An 18,573-nucleotide genomic window follows, 5' to 3' on the forward strand; every position below is an offset into this window, starting at 1 on the left:
TCACGAGACATCGCCACTCAGATTGCTATCTTGCCTCCGGGCGGATAAAGGGCGGTGATGGACAGCATTGTGAGCCAATGGCAGCTGCACCATTATGTTTACTCCACCTATAGGACAGTTTGTAGGCGTTAAAAAGCGGGGAACGTCATCATTGAGTGGCGGTCACTGACGTATTCGATTGACGTTGACAAGAACCAATACTGTTGGCGGAACTGCCGATACTACAAAGTATCATATTTTGTCCGATGATTTACAGCTTTTTTAATGTTTATCGTGAGTTATTTGTTACATTGAAATATTCTACAAATAAAATACATGAAAGAAAAGACAAAGATCACTTTGAGCATTGCGCCAGTGGGTGGCGACAAATCTCCCCAATTCCTGTGGCGAGGGGAAACTACTTCCGAGTCAGGTTTTCCTTCTCGTGTAGCACGGTGGTGAAATGATACCATGTGTGAGCTAGTAACACCGAACTAATCTCATTATGAGTTCGCAGAAGAGTAACACGTCTCGTTCGCGAGGCCAGAAGTACCAAAACACCATCGCCTTCAAAAACGACAAATATGGAGCGAGTGTACAAGTAAAGGTAAGACTTGTTTACTAGACCATCGAGGGCAGCAATATACTGTACTTGAATATGCATAGTACGATTTTTTTTATTAGTCAGTAGCTTTGTGTAAATTGTAATCTATGTATCTTTAACATGCTGTGAACGTAGAAAGCAAATTCCAAGATCCACGATGGACTCTGTCAACACTGCAAGGATGTTCTTGAGTGGAAAGTCAAGTACAACAAATATAAATCTCTAACACAGCCCCGGAAATGGTAAGTTTAATGTAAATGTACAAAGGGGTCATCGTGATGACCCCAGGACCCACAAAATATGCCGTATCTCAGACGGATGACATCCAATCTTTGCTTTGAGCTGCTCTTGATTGAGTCCATTGTAACCGCTGCAATAAACAGAGGAACAAAAATATAATTACCGGAAATACTTTTATGAGAAACACTACTAGGCCAAAATTCTGGAACAATTTAATAAAAAGATGTACGTACGATGTTGACTGAGCGTGCTTTCTCGTCTCATGTGACTATGTATTCTTACTTCACTTTTCAAGCTAATACAAATACTGTTCATAAACGTCCAGGCCAGAAATCTCAAACTATCAGATGAAAAACAGTAAGTATGGCGCAAACTGAATGTGTCTTGTGCCACGTGACAACGTATTCCTATGTCGCGCGCTTGTTATAACCTTAAAATGACCCAGACCCAGCACCTCTTACAATGCTAGATATTTTTTTTTTGTTGTTGTTACAAGAATATATACGTTTTCTTATTTCAGTGTCAAGTGTTCTCAGAAGACTGTGAAGGATGCTTATCATGTCATTTGTAAGCCCTGCTCTCTTCAGCTGGAAATATGCTGCAAATGTGGGAAAAAGGAGGACATTGTCATCCCGTAAGTACCCCTTGACTATGAAGAAATGCAGAGAAACTTTTACCTTGTTGTTTGATCTAAATATCAACCTATTTTCAGTCTAGAATCACGGAAATACAGTATGTCTTAGTAGTGGACAACATCTTCAATGGACATTAGCCAAATTATGTTTTGAAATAAAATTAGTGTTGTGGTTTCATTTTAGGGGAATTTCTTCAAACAGGCCGGTTCAATTTGTTATACTCGTTGAGCAGTTAGTTTGAAAAGGCGAGTCAGAGTCGCTACTTTGCAGTTCACTTGATTTAACACTGGAGGGAGGCAAAAGGAAGTGCTGTCACTGTCATCACTGGAGTTAAACTGAAGGTCAAAGTGCCCAATCAATGCCTTTAACAGGCTTTAACGTCTCGTCTCACTGCCACCGTGAAGCACCATTCAGTAAATTATTATTATTATTATAATAATTATCATGGGCGGGGGTCTCACCTTTCTTCTTTTCCTTTCGGTAATTGTCTAATGACACTGGTCAGCAGATTTTACCACTGTTTGGGACCATATACCATACAAGTTATTTGTTGACAGGATGGCAGCTAAACATTGATGATGGTGATGATGGTAATGATTTCTCTGCCACTATTACAGAGTGAACTCTTATCTGGACCAAAAAGAAGAGGACACGGGCAGCAAAAACAAAGGCAAAAAGTGCAAGAAGGACATAGAGAACTTGGACAGTGATGATGACTTTGATGATGATGATGATAATGATGATGATCATGAAAAGGAGGACAGTGACCTTGAGGACAAAGAAGATGAAGATAGTTAATCAGTACCCGAAGATGACGCAGAGCAAGTCGCCTTCACTCCCCAAGGTTTAAAAGGTGGAGACCTTATAAACCTTGTATTGAAGTTCAAACACAGCCGTCAAATGTTCACACCATCTTACCACAGCTCGCTTGCGCAAGACACCGGTTCTCATTTTTCATACATTTTTTTTATGCTGTCGTTTGCGTTTTGGCAACGTTGGCGTGCCGCAGATCTAGTGCTCTTGATCGTTGATCATGTGGCATTGATGCAACTATCACAGGAGTTCATGCTTTTCCTTCCTCATGGGCGAGTCACTGCGCTCACAAGACTAACTTCAATAGCATTTGATATCCCTCAGACACTGCTTTTGCCTGTTATGACAATGATCACATGTTGATCTGCATCTAAGTTGTTCAAATCCACAGGCCATCAACCTTTTTGAAACAGAGCTCCTTCTTTGCTTCTGATGAATGCAAAGGGTTACCAGTTTGATACACCCTTCTGAAATAATGCTCAAATGATCTTTCATGATTTTATGTTCAGACACTGATCCCGTTATCGATTTCTCACAATGACGTATCAAGGTCGGAAACAGATGGATATCAATAGACAACACTTTATTTCTATGTTGGTGACCCCTGTTCAGCCCAGTGCTCATATCTGAGCCGATTTGTAATAAACCTTGGTTAAGTTACATAAGTGGTGACTCATCAACTCACAAATTTCACTTGTCGGCACATTTTTTTCACCCCACAACACCACAGTGCTAAGCCTACAGCCCTACTCTCATCCTGTTTTTCCTTTGCTCTGACTGTCTCTTTAATAAGCCGCTCTTGCACAACTCTAGAATCTGAATCACCAAAATACAGTGTATTCCTGTTTCCACCTTTGCACTTGATAGCCAAATCAAATAACAGCCCAAGAGTAAAGTAGGACACTAAAAGTCACCCTAAGTAAATATATTGCTGTACAATCTACTTGTTGGTATACAGTAGCTCATTAAACATCAAATAAAATGTTGAGAAACAATTTCTTTTGGTCCAATGTATCACAAAAAACTGGCCTGTGAACGAGGTGTGTCAACTTTTGAGCACAGTTGTCTATATTTTTTTCTTTTGAGTGAGTCACTCTTCTTCCTCGTTTTCATTAACCCTTTCATGCACCCTGTAACCTGATAACATGATAAGCCGTCCACTGTAGTAACCGCTGTCCCTGAAAGGGATAAGTAAAATGAATTTAATATTGAAGCTGATCTGCTCTATATTATTTCTTATACATCATCGTGGCTAAGGAAAGTATCAATTCAAAGAAGCTTACATAATTCAGATGAGTACAGTGAGTTATGGCGAACACATTGCAACACCACACCAAAAAGGAAGTGAAAAGAGCAGACAGTTCGTAGCCTGAAATAACCTTCAAACAACTGGTGGGGTTCTTGAAAATCTCATTGTATTGCTTAACCATACAAAAGTCCACGTTATAGATGACGTATAAACGGTATTGTGATATTATGAAGATAGAACACGCACCACACATTATTTTTGAAATTAAAAGAGTAATTAAACTCGACAACATTGCTTGTTCATTTTGAAATTTTTTTGTATGCATATTCCGTGAAAAATCTAAGTTTATTCAAAATATTAAGAGAGCTTTGGATGCGGGGTTTTGATCTAATCACAATCTATTATTATTAAATCCTTTATTTGGGTCCGTGACATCCTAATTGGTCACTAAAACAACCATCATCCGTAGCTCATCTGTCAATCAAATGGTGATATGAGCAAAACACCCTGTGATTCAGTCAAATACCCGTAAAGAGCAAACTCTTTGAAACTAATAAAAGGAACTTTAACAATGTGTTACAACAAAACTTTGAATGGAACGAATGTGCAAAGGTCTTTGAGACCGGTTGTCCGAGCAACAATAATAAACACGAGGCTCCATTGGAAGTTTCTCTTGCGTATTTATTTGTTTATTTATTTTTATTCGTAACGTATTGGATCTCGTTACATTGTGCAAGTGGATACAATGTATCATGCAGTAGTGTCAGTTCCTTCCTTCCTGAATGTTTGGTGCGACTTGAAACTGGCCAAAGAAATGGAGACATAGACAAACACTGTAGCCACACCCATCTGCTCCTCGCTCTCCTATTGGCTGAGCACTTCCTCCTCCGTCAGGTGCGTCACCATCGGCCACTTCCTCGCCCATCCCAAACCACAGGAGTCGACCGTTTTGGTAGACTCTCGACTCAAAGTCGCAGTTCGACGCAGGTGAGTGCGCGATATTCGTGTTTCTCTGAAATTGTGATGGCGAACCCGGACGGAGCCGCTGAGACGAAGCGCGTCTTCAGGGGGACTTTGATCCATGCCACCCACGAAGAAGCAGTCAAGGTCCTGGAAGATGCACTACTAGGAGTTGATGCCGACGGGAAGGTATTTTTTGAAGTATTCGGTTGTATTTTAGGCACTTACGTATTTTAATTAAAAACTATTTTTCCGATTCAAATTGCACTTTTGTATTCATTTTTTCTCATTGTAATTTTTAAGCACTCTTTGGATTGCAATTGTATTAATCACTGGCATCATTTTTATGTAGTAATACATTACCAAATGTATTATTTTAGGTATTCGTATTCATTTTTATTTGTATTTTATGTATTTGTAGTAGTTTTAGTAGGATATGTGATATGTTGTACATAATTTTACTTATTTTTCGTGTTACTGTTATACTTGTATTGTTTAACATTTATTTTTTGTATTATGTCTATTACATTTGTTCCTATTCATCGTTGTTGTGTTGTGTTGGTATTTTTATATATTTATAATTATAAAATGTGTTGAAAAAATGTAATCCCAGTAATTCTTATTATATTAATAGCAATGAAACACTTTGGGGGGTTTTCTCCCCCCCCCCCCCCCCCCAATTTTGCTGCTGTAGACTGCAAATTTCCCCAGTGTGGGACAAATAAAGGTTATCTTATCGAGTATGCATATGATGATGCTGATGGGACAGTACCTTCTCACGTTCACTGAAGCGCATGAGCTGAAGTTGAGAATTCTTTTTTTTCCTCATGCAAGCCTTACTGTTAGAATTATTTGCCAATTAATCACGGTCCATTCTGTCATCAGATCGCCTTTATTGGTGAAGGCAAAGAGCTGCATCGACTCTCAAAAGAATTTGCATTCAGTCCATCCTCAGTAATTCAGTTGGAAAAACAGTAAGTACAAATGCTGTATTTATGCCTACGTTTCACTTATGACATCGCCTTCAAGACAGTATGCGTAGTGCAATAATCCAACTAAAAGGACTGTGGATATATGACCTAGAAATAATATACGGTGCACTCTGCGTTGTAGTGAATTCCTCATGCCCGGAATGGTGGACACCCACATCCATGCCCCTCAATACAGCTACGTTGGCACGGCTCTGGACATGCCCCTGCTTGACTGGCTCAACACCTACACGTTTCCGGTGGAATCACGCTTCAACGACCAGAATTTTGCACGGGAGGTCTACACTCAAGTCGTGGTGAGCGCCTTGAAATGTCTGATATGTACATTAGATTTGTATGTACACAACCTGCCATTTTAGAAACGTATGTACTGCCCTTGTTTTCAACAGTGTGTAGGCACTTGACAAAACACAAGTCTTAATCCTTTAATTGGGTCTGTGTCATTTGCAGAAAAGAACTTTGAGAAATGGGACAACCACCGCTTGTTACTTCGCCACAATACATACTGACTCCTCTCTCTTGCTGGGTCACATTGCAGGTATGAACATCTTTGCCCACTCTTTTTTTTTTAAAGGGTGAAGCAAAAATAATAATTGCAATGTTGAATTGTCATTAGTATTATGAAAGGGTCCTTGGTAAAATGTCTCCCCTGTAAGGGATCCCAGACCGAATAAGTCGCTCTGGAATGAGTATAGAATAGAGGCGTTTAGTGGTTGTTATGACATCCCATGATGTGTGACATAAACTAGCGTCTTTCTCATTTCAGCTGATGCGTCTTTCTCTTTGTAGTCTCTCTCATAAAAGCTATACTGTTTACCTTGTCCTTATCACAGGTGGTATGCGAGGTGTGTAAAATGAATAAAACACGGGCTTTGGCAGCTTGATGGTCATTCACCCTCCTCGAAGTCAATGAATCCTCACCTTTGTCTCTCTTGGATTGACTGCTGTGTACGGTGTATTGGAGGGAGGGGGGGGGGCAGTAAAACAGGCCAAATTCCAGATGTCGCAGTGAGGCAGGGCGAAAAACCAGTTGGATAAAACACATTGGAATATGTATAATTCAATAACACTGTTGTTTGTTGTATTTTCGTTTTACGCACCAAGACATTTTCAAGGAAGGCCCTTTTCGGTTGGTGCTGTGCAAAGCGGGTTCATTTGACAGTGCGGCTAGAACTGTTCATCACAGTTAGCGCTGTTGATAATTCCATGCCATCGTTTTTGACATTAATATAGTGTACTTATAACCATTCAGGGTTGGACCCATTTTGACATTTGGATAGCAAACACAGAAAATATAATTCCTTCTGCGTGAAATATGATTAATTTTACTAAAGTGACCCAAATTACATATAACTGAGACATTTTTCAAGTCTTTTCTACAGGTTCCATTGAGGCTATTCTTGGTAAAACTTGACCCGTGTGTAGCCGTCATCTCCAATGGATTTTAGAATGATGTACCAATGTGTGTTGAATCAAAGAAAATGGTGGTAATGAGAGAACCTTCTACATGCCACAACAGTGTTCATGGAGGAGTTTGAAACAGTCCAGACAAGTGTGGGTGTTTCCACACTGAGCTGGAAAATCCTAAGTGTGCATGGAAACTGACATAGCAGATGAATTTATGTGATGCAGACGATGGGTCAAGTATCACCCTAACGTGCCTTGTTGCTGTTAGCTTCACAAGTGTCAGCAGGTGTCTGTACAGGGCTTGTGTTATGTCATCTGCTGCTGACATGTGAATGAAAAAATAAAATGGAAGGTTCAACAAAGTTGGAGCATGTGGACCCACATATGGTGTTTTGCGCTTCTTTGATAACAAATTATTAGCCCACCATTCATTTGTCACTGTCAAAAAAGAAAAAAAAAAAGATCCCAAATCTTGAATTTGCCACTGTGAGGTGTTGTGTGTCAAAGTTTGAGAATTGTTGAGAATTGTTAAACCCATTTTGGAATCAAGCAGTGGTGAGTTGATGTGAGTAAAGCAGACGGCTACTACGAAAGAACTTTTTTGGATATGCATGACAGCTAAAATAGGAGCAGAATTTTTCTTCCTAACACTGTGAGCAAGAAAGATAATTCACTTTCAGAAACAAACATGTTTTCCTCCACTTTCTGCCCAGTGCCAAGGTCCGATTTGTGAACCTTTCACGTTAACTCATTCAGTATCAGCCATTTTCAGACCTGTGTAAAAAAAAAAAAAAAGTCCTTTAAACTCATTCAGTACCAGCCATTTTCAGACGCGTTTAAAAAAAAAATAGACTTTCAGTCTATTTTTTTTGGACGTGTCCTTTAAACTCATTCAGTACCAGCCATTTTCAGACGCGTTTAAAAAAAAAATAGACTTTCAGTCTTGGTAAAAAAAAGCTCGGAAAAAAAGAAAACCTAAGCATATGGGATTGAATGTGTGAAGTCTGAAAAGACATATAAATATGTCTTTGTGAGTGAATGAATTAATGATCCTCCAGTTTTCCCCAGTGTGGGACTAATAAAGGATATCTTGTCTTATCTTATCTTATCAGTACGGGCAGCTTTCTACAGATGTCTCTCATTTAGTTTCCGAATGCGGAGATGGGATTCAGCTGCTGCTCAGTGGAAGGGCAAATCTATTCAAGTGGGATAAAAGGCCGCTCCCAAATCTGAAACAAATCCATAGCTACGCCTAGCGGAAAGCCTTGATATAGCATTTTTTTCCCAAATAACTAGATTACCGGTAACTACATCATATGAACAACTTATAATCGCTTGATTGATCGATGGATTTTATCTCTGCCCCGCCGAGGAAAACGGTTGGACACCCCTGGAATAATGCTTCTTTTATCCGATTGTACAAAAAGTTAGCATGCATGCAACAGAGTGAGATTGTGTCCTTTCTTCTTACAGACAAGTTGGGACAGCGAGCCTTGGTGGGCAAGGTGTGTATGGACCAGAACGATTCAGTGAAACATTACAAAGAGACCATTCAAGAGTCCCTGGAGGAAACCCGTCGGTGTGTATAAAACATTGACTGATACGCATCAGTGTGGTTTGTCATTTGTGGACGGTACTGGCAAATAATTTGTTTGTCTTCCTCGAGGTTCATTTCTGAGCTTTTGGAGAAGAAGGTGAGTGTCTGTCCGAGCAGGAATCTTCCGAAAAATCCCTAATCGAGTGTTTTACCCATTTGCTGCTGCGTTTGTGGAGGCAGTGTAGCGGTGTAGTCTACATCGATAGAGGTTTCTTGTCAGCACCAATTTCAATCTCAAATTGTCTGCAATTATTCTTGCATGGCCGGTGATCGACTGGTTAGCACGCCGGCCTCACAGTGCAGAGGTGCTGGCTTCGATTCCGGCTACGGCCTTCCTGTGTGGAGTTTGCATGTTCTCCCCCGTGCCTGCGTGGGTTTTCTCCGGGTACTTTGGTTTCCTCATACATTCCAAAAACATGCACAGCAGGTTAATGGAACACTCTAAATTGTCCCTCTGTGTGATTGTGGGCGCGAACGGTTGTTTTTGTGACCTGCGAGTGGCAGGCAACCGGTTCAGGGTGTCCCCGTCTCCTGCCCGAAGACAGCTGGGATAGGGTCCAGCATGTCCCGTGACCCTTGTGAGGATAAGCAGATCAGAAAATGGATTGATGGATCTTTGCATGGCAGAGTATGAACTCTTGTGAATTTGGCACAGTCGGCCAAAGACAGTCCTTCATGCTTTCAGTTGGTTTCAAAGTAACTGCAATTTGACTGACACTTGTGTTTCTCCCCGTTGGGCAGTATGCTCTCGTGAAGCCCGTGGTAACACCTCGCTTCGTCCTGTCATGCTCGAGCACCTTGTTGGGACAACTGGGACAGCTCGCGAAGAATAACAACCTGCATATTCAGGTGAGCTCACCGTGGCAACCAAGCCTGGCGTTGTCCCCGGGAACAGTTGCCAGAGAGCTCAAGTGACCTGAAGTCTTTTGGGATTCAATTTTAGTTGTACACACAAACCGTTTTAAATTGCTGACATGAAATAGCCCAAATGAAACACTACAAAAAAAAAAATAACACAAGCAACAACACACCTTCATCGAAGACTTGACGTATATGTTCCCGGTGAATGCAAATTTAACATGTGTCTGTCTGACAACCGTATTCACTCCCAGAGCCATATCAGTGAAAATGTCGAAGAGGTGAAGATTGTCAAGGAGATGTTTCCCGATTCCGATTCCTACACAGATGTCTACCACAAACACAACCTGATGACCAACAAGGTGAAAAAAAAAACAATTCCCGATTGGTCTGAAAATGCTCTCATCGACACTCAATTCATTGTGTTGTGACTTCACAGACAGTGATGGCGCACGGCTGCTATCTGAGTGATGAAGAGTTGGCCTTGTTTCGAGAGACAGGCGCCTCTTTGTCTCACTGTCCAAACTCCAACATCTCGTAAGTGTGACTGATTCGTCTTCGGATGCGCCTTTGTCATGCATTTGTCAAGCAAACGCAGACAAATGATTTGGTGTTGTAACAATTCATCTACTCAGGTTGTGCAGCGGACTCCTCAATGTCCGTAACGTGCTGAACCACAAAGTGAAGCTTGGCCTCGGAACGGGTGAGAACAGAATTACGAGACCGACTCTGAGTTCACTTCAAAAATGATGAGCCAAAAAGTGTTTCCCTGTGCCTGCTCTTGACCGTGTGATTGATCCCTTTCATTACGTCCTACGTCAGACGTGGCGGGCGGCTACTCGGCCTCGATGCTGGATGCTGTGCGGAGAACCTTGGACACGTCCAAAATACTGACCGTACAGGACCCGGAACATGTGACGCTCACCTTTGAGGAAGTGTTCCGCTTGGCGACACTCGGAGGCAGCCAAGGTACAATACAAAGTTGCATTCTGTATTCGTCATGTTGATGAAATCCATTTTAATATGCGAAGGTTGTGGTGTTATCTTGATGAATATGTCTTTTGTCTCCAGCTCTGTCCCTGGATTCCCAAATTGGAAACTTTGAAGTGGGCAAAGACTTTGACGCCTTGAGGGTGAACGTAGTCGTTCCTGGCGGGCCCATTGACTTGATCCAGCAGGACAAACCAAAGGTAGTGTACGTTTGAGCGTGAAATACTGACTAACGCTGTGTTCCCACTTGTCCGGTTTGCTTTGGGCAAGAATAAAAACTCTGGCGCAGTAGCTGTTCGTGTGGTTTTGTCCAGTGAGAACATCGTCATCACCCTTGTCACATTTGTTTTGCTTAATAAACAATCATGCCGTCTGTTTGGTCACACGCGAAACCAAACCTTGGTGCTCATCAAACAAGCAGGCTGGAACAAATTGAAAACGCTGACTACATTTGACTGTGAAGCGAGTCTTTTACGCCCTCATGACTTCTACAGTTTATCACCAATGCATCTTGTTTATGGATTTTCCCAAATCCTGTAACATTTTAGTCATAGCTTCTCTTTAAACCACAAATATCATGTTTACTGTTCAGAATTTTATGGATGAAGATCCATGTTGTTTGGTTAACTAATTCAAGTTTTTTAAAATCCACTCAGCACAAACTGAAGCATTTGGATCGGTATAACAAAATTTGAAAAACATATTTTTGTTAAAGAAATCCAATTAAAATGAGAATCCTTTTTTAAAAAAAAACAACATAACCAAAATAAATACATTTCGGTTTTATAAGACTAACTGTAACATAGCAACAAATGCTACTTTCAGCTTTGTCAATTTAATGGTTTTTCAGAGCTTTCGAGTTTCGTTTTCAATGTTTGAAATGTATTTTTTCTGGTAGTACCGCTTGGCCATACAGAAGAAAGAAGATCAAGCAGTCCTTTGAGAACAGTAATTTACTTTACTACACGATATATATAGTATATATTTGTTTGTTTATATAAACTAAAGCTAATACTAAAACTACCATAAACTAAACTACTACATTAAAATCAACTGTATTTTAAATACTAAAGTCAAAACGAAATAGTAATGAAAAATCCCAAACTATTTCAACCCTGTCAAGCACACACCCTCATCATGCCGAAAACGGCAATGTCAAGCACGATGCAGCCTTTCAGTTGAAGGCCATCGGCCAGGGCATGAGACAAGCAAGACAAGTTTTTGTCTTTTCTTCTATGTGTGATATACAGTGCCCAACGCAAAAAGACTTATGTGCGGGGAAAAAAAAGTTTGGCATGTCTTTGGCTTTAGAAGGTGCGGCTTGTACATTGAGATGCTCAATAGATTGAGCGGACAAAAACTTGTTTACATTTTTGAACCGCGACGTAACTCATGTTTCCAAAACAAAAAGATCCAGTCGGGCTAACTGATTTCTCATCACTTTACTTTCAGATTATTCTGGAAAAATTTTTGAATTTGGGTAAGTGATCAGTTACGATTAATTCTCAGATTATTCCTTTGTGTATCACATGACATCCTCGACATGACAGTTTGGTTCTTGTTGCACAGGTGACGATAGAAATATCGTGGAGGTTTATGTGGCTGGAAGGAAAGTGGTCCCATCCTCCGAGAACCTCCTCTACGAAACCTCACATCACTTGGATCAAATTGCTCGAAATGTTGCTTCCCCTTAATAATTGATATTAGAAATGAGTCACGTTCAGGCTGTCATTTGATTATTTGTAGTGGCCAAATTTTTCTATTCATTTACAAGGGAAATTTTTACAACTTCCACACACCAGTTTGGCACATAAAAAAGCCTGCAATATATCAGCAACTCTGCATTAACTGCATGTTTTGTTTTGGGTTTTTTCCTGTAAATTAGCCCACAGTATGGCTAATTCTGCTAGTGCTTGTGCTAATTTAAAAAAAAATGCACTCTATGCCTTGCCATTTAATACAATATGTGTGGTTGTAACCTTAATTTTAGGTGTCATAAAACCTCTTCATTCCCCCCCCCCCTTTTTTTCTGTTTTGTTTTGTATGTTACATTTGTGTGGCCTGAAATATGGCATAAAACCTATGCAACAATTTTATGAATATACTCCTGTCATAGTTGTATCTAGTGTGCTTTAAAAGTCACCGTGTTTTGATTTCAGATTGCAAAGGCACATGAAAAATCTGTCATCTGTCACTGTCAAAAAGATTGTACACTTTTGGAAACCTTATTTTCAAAACAAATCTAGCGCAACCAATAGATTGTATTTTAAGTGTGTATTCTGCTCATATTCAGTCATGCTGTATAACTTTCCCAGGCCCGCAGCATATCTTGGCGTCCTTGAATAATCATCACTTAAAATTGGAACACTCCCTACTGGAGACGCACAAACATTGGAATGCGCCAGTTGATACAAGCTAAGAAACGGTTTAGTAAAAACGAAAGTTATGATGTCACACCTTGTGTCTCGATACTGCCCTTCTGATTATATAAATACATTTTAGGATGGGGCCATGTTACAGCCTTTGTTTTTGTTTGGTGGTGGGCCATGAGATTTTACTGATGTCAAATATGTGCCTTGGCTCAATAAAGGTTGGGAAACATTTTGTTCGAGAGATCCACAATTGGCTGAAAACCACACACACAATGGATTTTATGGGGCTGTGTTGGGTCAAATGCCGTTGCAACTTGACTTTGACATCAGGGATAGCACCTCTGGATTACCATACTAGGGAAATGGTCCCCCTTTTTAAGAAAGACGGCCAGGCTGGTGCTGAAGCAGAGGATCGGTCTGGAAGGCGAATCTCATCTTCTCCCAGAGCAGTGTGGGTTTCATTCTGGCCATGAAACAGCAGACCGCTCAACAGGGTCTTTTAAGGGTGCACTGGAGTTGGCCTAACCATTCCCACTTCTGTTTTGTAGAGTTGGAGAAAGCGTTCGACGCATTGCCGGTAGTAAGTCAGGTTCCTTTACTGTTAGGCTTGGACTCCAAGGATGCCGCGTTCATCGCCGATATTGCTACTAACTTTAATGGACAGAATTTCTAGTTGCAGCAAAGACGTTAATAGAGTCTGGTTCGGAGCATCAAATGTTATGTGTACGTAGATGTGACGAACACCTCTGCATTACTAAAATTTTTTTTAAAAAGTTTGGCGTTGCTGTCCGGTTTGGTGAATGTCAAATGACCTTGTTACAGCTAAAGAAAATATTTTACTACCTTATCATGGTTTTCAGCTGTGATTTTAGTTAATGTTCAACCACAACGCTATGACGACCAGGTAGACTCCAAGCTCCAAGTGGGAGATTTCCCAGCAGTCTCGAGTGCAGCGTTGACTTTATAAGTCTGTTGGGGAGATTTGTGTGTGTGTGTGTGTGTGTGTGTGTGTGTGTGTGTGTGTGTGTGGGTAGACTCCAAGCTCCAAGTGGGAGATTTCCCAGCAGTCTCGAGTGCAGCGGTGACTTTAAAAGTCTGTTGGGGAGATTTGTGTGTGTGCGTGTGTGCGTGTGTGCGTGTGTGCGTGCGTGCGTGCGTGTGTGCGTGTATATGTGCGTGCGTGTGTGTGAGTGTGTGTGTGAGTGTGTGATATGCATGTGCGTCGGAATAGTGGGTTGGGAGTTTGGAACTTGAATAAATTTGTTGAAGCCAGAGTCCTCACTTGCTTAAAATATGATCACACCGCCCTCATCTGTTCGTTCGGGGGGGAAAAAAATACTGTATGCCTGAAAGACGAAATTCGGGGCTCAAGCATTATAGTCAGACAATCCGTTAGCCTTACAACCAGGAAGTGATTTTGTTTTTAGGAAGTGGCTTTGCCCAAACTTTCAAAAACTGGTTCCTATTCTTCAACCTGACAAGTAAGCTCCATTGAACGATCGCATTAATTGATAAAATCATTTAGCCAATTTGATTATTCGTGCTGAGTAGCAAGTATTTGCTTTTACAGCTAATGCTGTGTGAGAAGCAACTCAGCAGTGTACATTACTGTGTAATATGCTGTTTATCAGAGCTACTCAACTGTCTTCATTTTTTAGCAATACACGAATGTCTATTACACACTACTGTGTTTTTCACTCATGCGCTTGAGTCATTCATGACCTTTCAGTGCGCTCGATTTTTTTTGGGGGGGGGGGCGTCCATTTTTGAATTTTTAGACAGATGCGCCTTGCTGCCCAATAAATAAGATAAGATAAGAAAATAAGAAAACCTTCTTGTCTCACAATGGAGAAATTCGCAATTTACAGCAGCAAAATTTGGAGGGAAGAAAGTAGAAAACAAGTATTTGCATGCACAAAATAAATGTTAAAAAAGGAATTGTACACAGTACAGAATGCAATATAAAATAACATAAAAACAAAATACAAAATAAATTCAGTGTCACCAAGTAACGGGATAAATAAAAAGCTTTAACACGATAAGTTTCACTTTTTAATCACTGAGATAAGCTTCAACAAGTGCCACACAAAGTGGATAGATACATTTATAATTATGTCTTGTAAGAACTGTTCTGTGACCTGGGAGCCCCACGGATCTGATTGGGGTCTGCAAAGATGCCCCTGTTCCGAGCCTCTGAGGACCGGAGGGTGAAAGCTCAGCCCAAGTGGAGGAAGATGAGGAGCAGTCGGGTGATGGATGAGGATGACTCTGTGCCGACACTGACTCGGCTTTGTCTGCTGAGCTTGGCTGACAATATGAACAAGGTGTGGGTGAAAGATTATGCTGATAACTACATGGATCATTATTCTTTCCGTCACATCATGGGACCTTTCAATTTGCTCTGTGAGTAACACGCTTTACATATGCACCACACTGATTAAAATTGCCACAAAAAGCAATTATGATCGCACCCATGTAACTCTCTGCTGTGCCCCCTCCCGCACTCTCTAATAGCTGGCGCGTTGGTGGAAGAGCTGACACGTCTGCTGTGCTCGAGAAGGAAGCTTTCCCGTGCTGCCCTCCATCTACTGATAGTGCCCCAGCTGAGAGGCCTAACCCTGGAGACGTGTCCCGGCCTAGTTACCTCTGCCCTGTGTACCATGATTACTGCACGCTGCCAGGTCAGACAAACTTGTTGGTAAAACTGTACAAGTTACCTATATACTGCGTCATACTAGATACTGACATTGTAAAAAAAATAGTTACCTAAAATATCAGTGTCTCTGAATTTTGATGTGGGACACAAGTTTTATGAGTTGCTTAAAAAAATATAACCTTACATTTAATTTGAATACTGATGATGGCAGGTGTGTGTTGACTCATATTTAACATGTGATACGTTCATTTTGAACGCAGCCGTAGTTATTAGAGGATCTGCACACTTTGTGCGACCGCATAATTTCAGTTGTTTGGTTCACTTCCACCCTCCACTCAGTTGAGTTGGCCAAGGTTGTCAGTCACATTAATGGTGGAAAAAGTTTAGAAATGATATGTCTCTGTCAGATTTTTTTTTTATCACAAAAACCTGGCCTTGGAACAAGGGTGTGTAGACTTTTTATATTTACTCCATGTGCTATAACACAAACAATAGTCTGTCTTCAAAGAAGTTTACTTCCTTATGAAATGCTGTGTGCCCAGTATAATCTCACCTGCCCATACAATTCTCCTATTGGGTCATCGTTCTGGCTTCCCAACTACCACTTGTCTCTCATCTGAGGACAAAGTATGAACGCAACTGATGTCTTTTCATACATCCTGTAGGGCCTGCGCAACCTCAGCCTATCTGGAGCTCAGCAGCTACCTTCCAGGGCACTGTCAGACACCCTGCGCTGTCTACCTGCCCTGCGTTCACTTTCCCTGGCGGGTACTTCATGTGACGCCGGTGTCATCAAGACCATCGTCCTCTGCTGCCCTTTACTTCGCCATTTGGATGTATCCGGATGCCACTTACTCTCCCCCGCTGCGCTCCTTCCCCTCGGCGGTTTCAGTTCTTTGTCTCAATGTTCGCCTTCTGGCTCTTCCTCTTCCACATCTGCGTCTCCAATGCGCCTGTGTAGTTTGCTCGCTCTTGATATCGGCTTTGGGGAAGAGGAGGGAGACCTTCCCGCGTTAGTGGCGTACCTGCTCCTCGCTCTGCCTTACCTAGAGAGATTGGCTGTGGAGAACCTCTTGCAGGCTTGCTGGCTGATCCAGCACAGAGACTTTACAAAGGTGGATGCATTCGCCGGTAGAGAAAGACTGCCTAGGTTGGAGGAAGTGTGGAGGGAGAGCAGGCGCGCACAGCAGACATCTAAGATGGCGAGAGTAGAAGCGCAAGATGTGAGTGAAAGTGAGGATGATGAGGAAGGTTGCACTCAGAATGACGCAAAGGAAATAGGCAGTGATGAACGTCTAACACTGCGCTTAAGAGATGTGAAGGGTTTAACATGTGAGTCTCTGGACAGCTTTGGCTGTTTGTGCCCAAACATCACCTCTATATCTGTGAGAGTTGAAGAGGAAGAGAACGATGGAGGAGGAAGTTTGCCCTCTCTTTTGGCCACAGGGCTGCAGTCGTGGTCAGGTCAGCTGAGGAGTCTCTCCGTGCAGCACCAAGGCCCTCTCCAGGATCTCCTCCCTGCCTTGCAAGTGTCAGGTTCCTCCCTCGTGTCACTCACCTTGGAGGGAGTGAAAACGAACCCTCAGTCACCGCTACTGGAGCTCATCCGGGCCTGTCCCAAACTCAAAGACTTGCTCATCCGCGCAGAGCCTCCCACCCCGGCTCTGCATGGAGAGCCGGATGAGCGCGAGCTTCCAAGTCTGCCCAACCTTTGCTCTCTGACACTCAAGTAAGACTACAAATGATATTTAGCACAACGGAAATTGAACAAAAAGTTGAAGACAATCTTCTCTGTGACATTGGTTGACCTTCTAGTTGTGTTACCGTAATTTCACATTAGCTGCCAAAAGTGATTTTTTTTTTGTGCTTTCTAAAAAAAAAAATTAAAAAATTCACACTGTCAGCTCAAATGAAAGAGCAGTGGAACCTTGAATTACCGGCCTATCTTTAGATTGTTTGTAACATTGAAGTTTTTTTAGGGACCTAAAAACACCCAGCACAAAATTACTGTTTTGTACTTTTTTCATAGCCTAAAAAAAAAGCCCAGCGTAGTATAAAATTATTCTCAATTTATGGAATTAAAAGACGTCAAGCCGGTGCAAGGAAGGCAAATCAGGAGTGATGTAGCTGAACCAATGAGATCACGCAAAAACCTCGTTGTGGTTTCTGGACTAATTAGAGCTGGTCTAGGTTTTGTAGAGACAGGTTAGAGTTCCAATATTCACGACATGAGGAGAGAAAAGCGACAATTCAGAAGATATCATTGGACTCAAGTTTAGAATACGTTTTAGGTTAAAAGGCAGAAACGGTACAGTTATAATGTGTTCATTGATGTGTTTTGTCTGCAGTTTCTCATATGAGCGTCATCTAACGCGGCCTCCCATGTCCTGGATGTCTTTGATGAGGGTGATCTACTGCCTCCTGACTGGTTCTCCTTTACTCCAGAGGCTCTCCTTGGTCTCTTTACCGTGTCCACTCAACCGCATTCTGCAAAATGTACTGTGGTCTTGCGTCCAACACCACTCTTTAGGAGCTTCTGCTCACTGTGTTCTCAAACCACTCGAAAGGGTGACACACCTTGACCTGCAAAGAACCGATGTGCAGATGATTACTGTGAAAGGCATAATGCAGCAGAGCAAGAGACTGAAGTGTGTAGACGTGAGTCACTGCTGGCAAATCAGTCACATGCAGTGGACAGAATGCAAAAGGTCAAGTCGAGCGCAGGTTTTCTGGGTGTAGTGAGGAGATGTGCAACTTGCTAGGCAATTGAAATGACAACCATTTTTAAAGGCACTGTTTAACCTGCAAAGCAGTCTTTTCCTCAAATCTTAAATCCTGCCGTCAATATGTCAACAAATTTTCTCCTTGAATGTTCAAATCACGCAATGCAGATTTTTAAATTCCCTATAACGTAACGATAAATATTTTAGAAATTTGAAATGCGACAGAAGAGTGTTGAGGTGCCACAGGCCTCTGACAGCTCACACTTGTCTTTGTAGATATTGTTTAAAATAAATCAGCCCTTTGTCCCAAACAGCAAGTAGCGCTCACCACTTTCCCTCCATGTTGCTTTCAAATTAGCCGGGTGTGTGGAGAAGACAAATTTGAGTAAATGTGCTTGTAATCGAAATGTTTTTTATTAAACTGTAACAGAATTCAATTACATATGTTTTGTATCCATAATACGTTACTCCCCAAGCCTGATATCATATACCAATTCACAT

General features: G+C 41.6%; 3 protein-coding genes and 1 long non-coding RNA gene across 4 annotated transcripts; 3 read left to right on the plus strand and 1 right to left on the minus strand.

Moving 5' to 3' along the window:
- Positions 1 to 9: 9 nt before the first annotated feature.
- c5h9orf85 (chromosome 5 C9orf85 homolog) lies at positions 10 to 3,266 on the plus strand. Its single transcript, XM_086111009.1, has 4 exons — positions 10 to 586; positions 719 to 825; positions 1,344 to 1,457; positions 2,076 to 3,266. Exons 1-4 carry the CDS (start codon positions 485 to 487, stop codon positions 2,254 to 2,256), a joined length of 504 nt encoding a protein of 167 aa, XP_085967135.1. The 5' UTR covers positions 10 to 484; the 3' UTR covers positions 2,257 to 3,266.
- Positions 3,267 to 4,443: 1,177 nt separating this feature from the next.
- On the plus strand, positions 4,444 to 12,925 carry gda (guanine deaminase). The gene is made up of 14 exons (XM_086111744.1): positions 4,444 to 4,669; positions 5,366 to 5,454; positions 5,594 to 5,765; positions 5,920 to 6,007; positions 8,350 to 8,455; positions 8,543 to 8,570; positions 9,215 to 9,322; positions 9,586 to 9,693; positions 9,771 to 9,868; positions 9,967 to 10,034; positions 10,154 to 10,300; positions 10,403 to 10,521; positions 11,774 to 11,801; positions 11,891 to 12,925. Exons 1-14 carry the CDS (start codon positions 4,544 to 4,546, stop codon positions 12,013 to 12,015), a joined length of 1,410 nt encoding a protein of 469 aa, XP_085967870.1. The 5' UTR covers positions 4,444 to 4,543; the 3' UTR covers positions 12,016 to 12,925.
- A 1,807-nt stretch (positions 12,926 to 14,732) lies between these two features.
- LOC147205345 (uncharacterized) lies at positions 14,733 to 16,868 on the minus strand. The gene is made up of 2 exons (XR_015100917.1): positions 16,725 to 16,868; positions 14,733 to 16,543 (listed from the first exon to the last, which is right to left on the minus strand). It is a non-coding gene; the product is annotated as an uncharacterized LOC147205345 (long non-coding RNA).
- On the plus strand, positions 14,868 to 18,509 carry LOC147205346 (uncharacterized). The gene is made up of 4 exons (XM_086111190.1): positions 14,868 to 15,096; positions 15,208 to 15,374; positions 16,015 to 17,078; positions 17,698 to 18,509. The coding sequence occupies exons 1-4, from the start codon at positions 14,868 to 14,870 to the stop codon at positions 18,086 to 18,088; spliced, it is 1,851 nt and encodes a 616-aa protein (XP_085967316.1). The 3' UTR covers positions 18,089 to 18,509.
- Positions 18,510 to 18,573: the final 64 nt, after the last annotated feature.

Source organism: Hippocampus guttulatus, chromosome 5 (assembly GCF_054856545.1).
Source record: "Hippocampus guttulatus isolate MCC_2025c chromosome 5, RoL_Hgut_1.0, whole genome shotgun sequence".
NCBI classification, from domain to species: Eukaryota; Metazoa; Chordata; class Actinopteri; order Syngnathiformes; family Syngnathidae; genus Hippocampus; species Hippocampus guttulatus.

What these genes read in the sequence shown, in the direction of transcription:
- gda (XM_086111744.1), top strand. Translation starts at nt 4,544, where the DNA reads ATGGCGAACCCGGACGGAGCCGCTGAGACGAAGCGCGTCTTCAGGGGG. An exon ending in GTAATTCAGTTGGAAAAACA is followed by an intron (nt 5,455 to 5,593) that starts GTAAGTACAAAT and finishes TCTGCGTTGTAG; the next exon opens with TGAATTCCTCATGCCCGGAA. An exon ending in TCCCTGGAGGAAACCCGTCG is followed by an intron (nt 8,456 to 8,542) that starts GTGTGTATAAAA and finishes GTCTTCCTCGAG; the next exon opens with GTTCATTTCTGAGCTTTTGG.
- c5h9orf85 (XM_086111009.1), top strand. Translation starts at nt 485, where the DNA reads ATGAGTTCGCAGAAGAGTAACACGTCTCGTTCGCGAGGCCAGAAGTAC. An exon ending in GAGCGAGTGTACAAGTAAAG is followed by an intron (nt 587 to 718) that starts GTAAGACTTGTT and finishes CTGTGAACGTAG; the next exon opens with AAAGCAAATTCCAAGATCCA. An exon ending in CTAACACAGCCCCGGAAATG is followed by an intron (nt 826 to 1,343) that starts GTAAGTTTAATG and finishes TTCTTATTTCAG; the next exon opens with TGTCAAGTGTTCTCAGAAGA.
- LOC147205346 (XM_086111190.1), top strand. Translation starts at nt 14,868, where the DNA reads ATGCCCCTGTTCCGAGCCTCTGAGGACCGGAGGGTGAAAGCTCAGCCC. An exon ending in TGATTACTGCACGCTGCCAG is followed by an intron (nt 15,375 to 16,014) that starts GTCAGACAAACT and finishes TACATCCTGTAG; the next exon opens with GGCCTGCGCAACCTCAGCCT. An exon ending in CTTTGCTCTCTGACACTCAA is followed by an intron (nt 17,079 to 17,697) that starts GTAAGACTACAA and finishes TTTTGTCTGCAG; the next exon opens with TTTCTCATATGAGCGTCATC.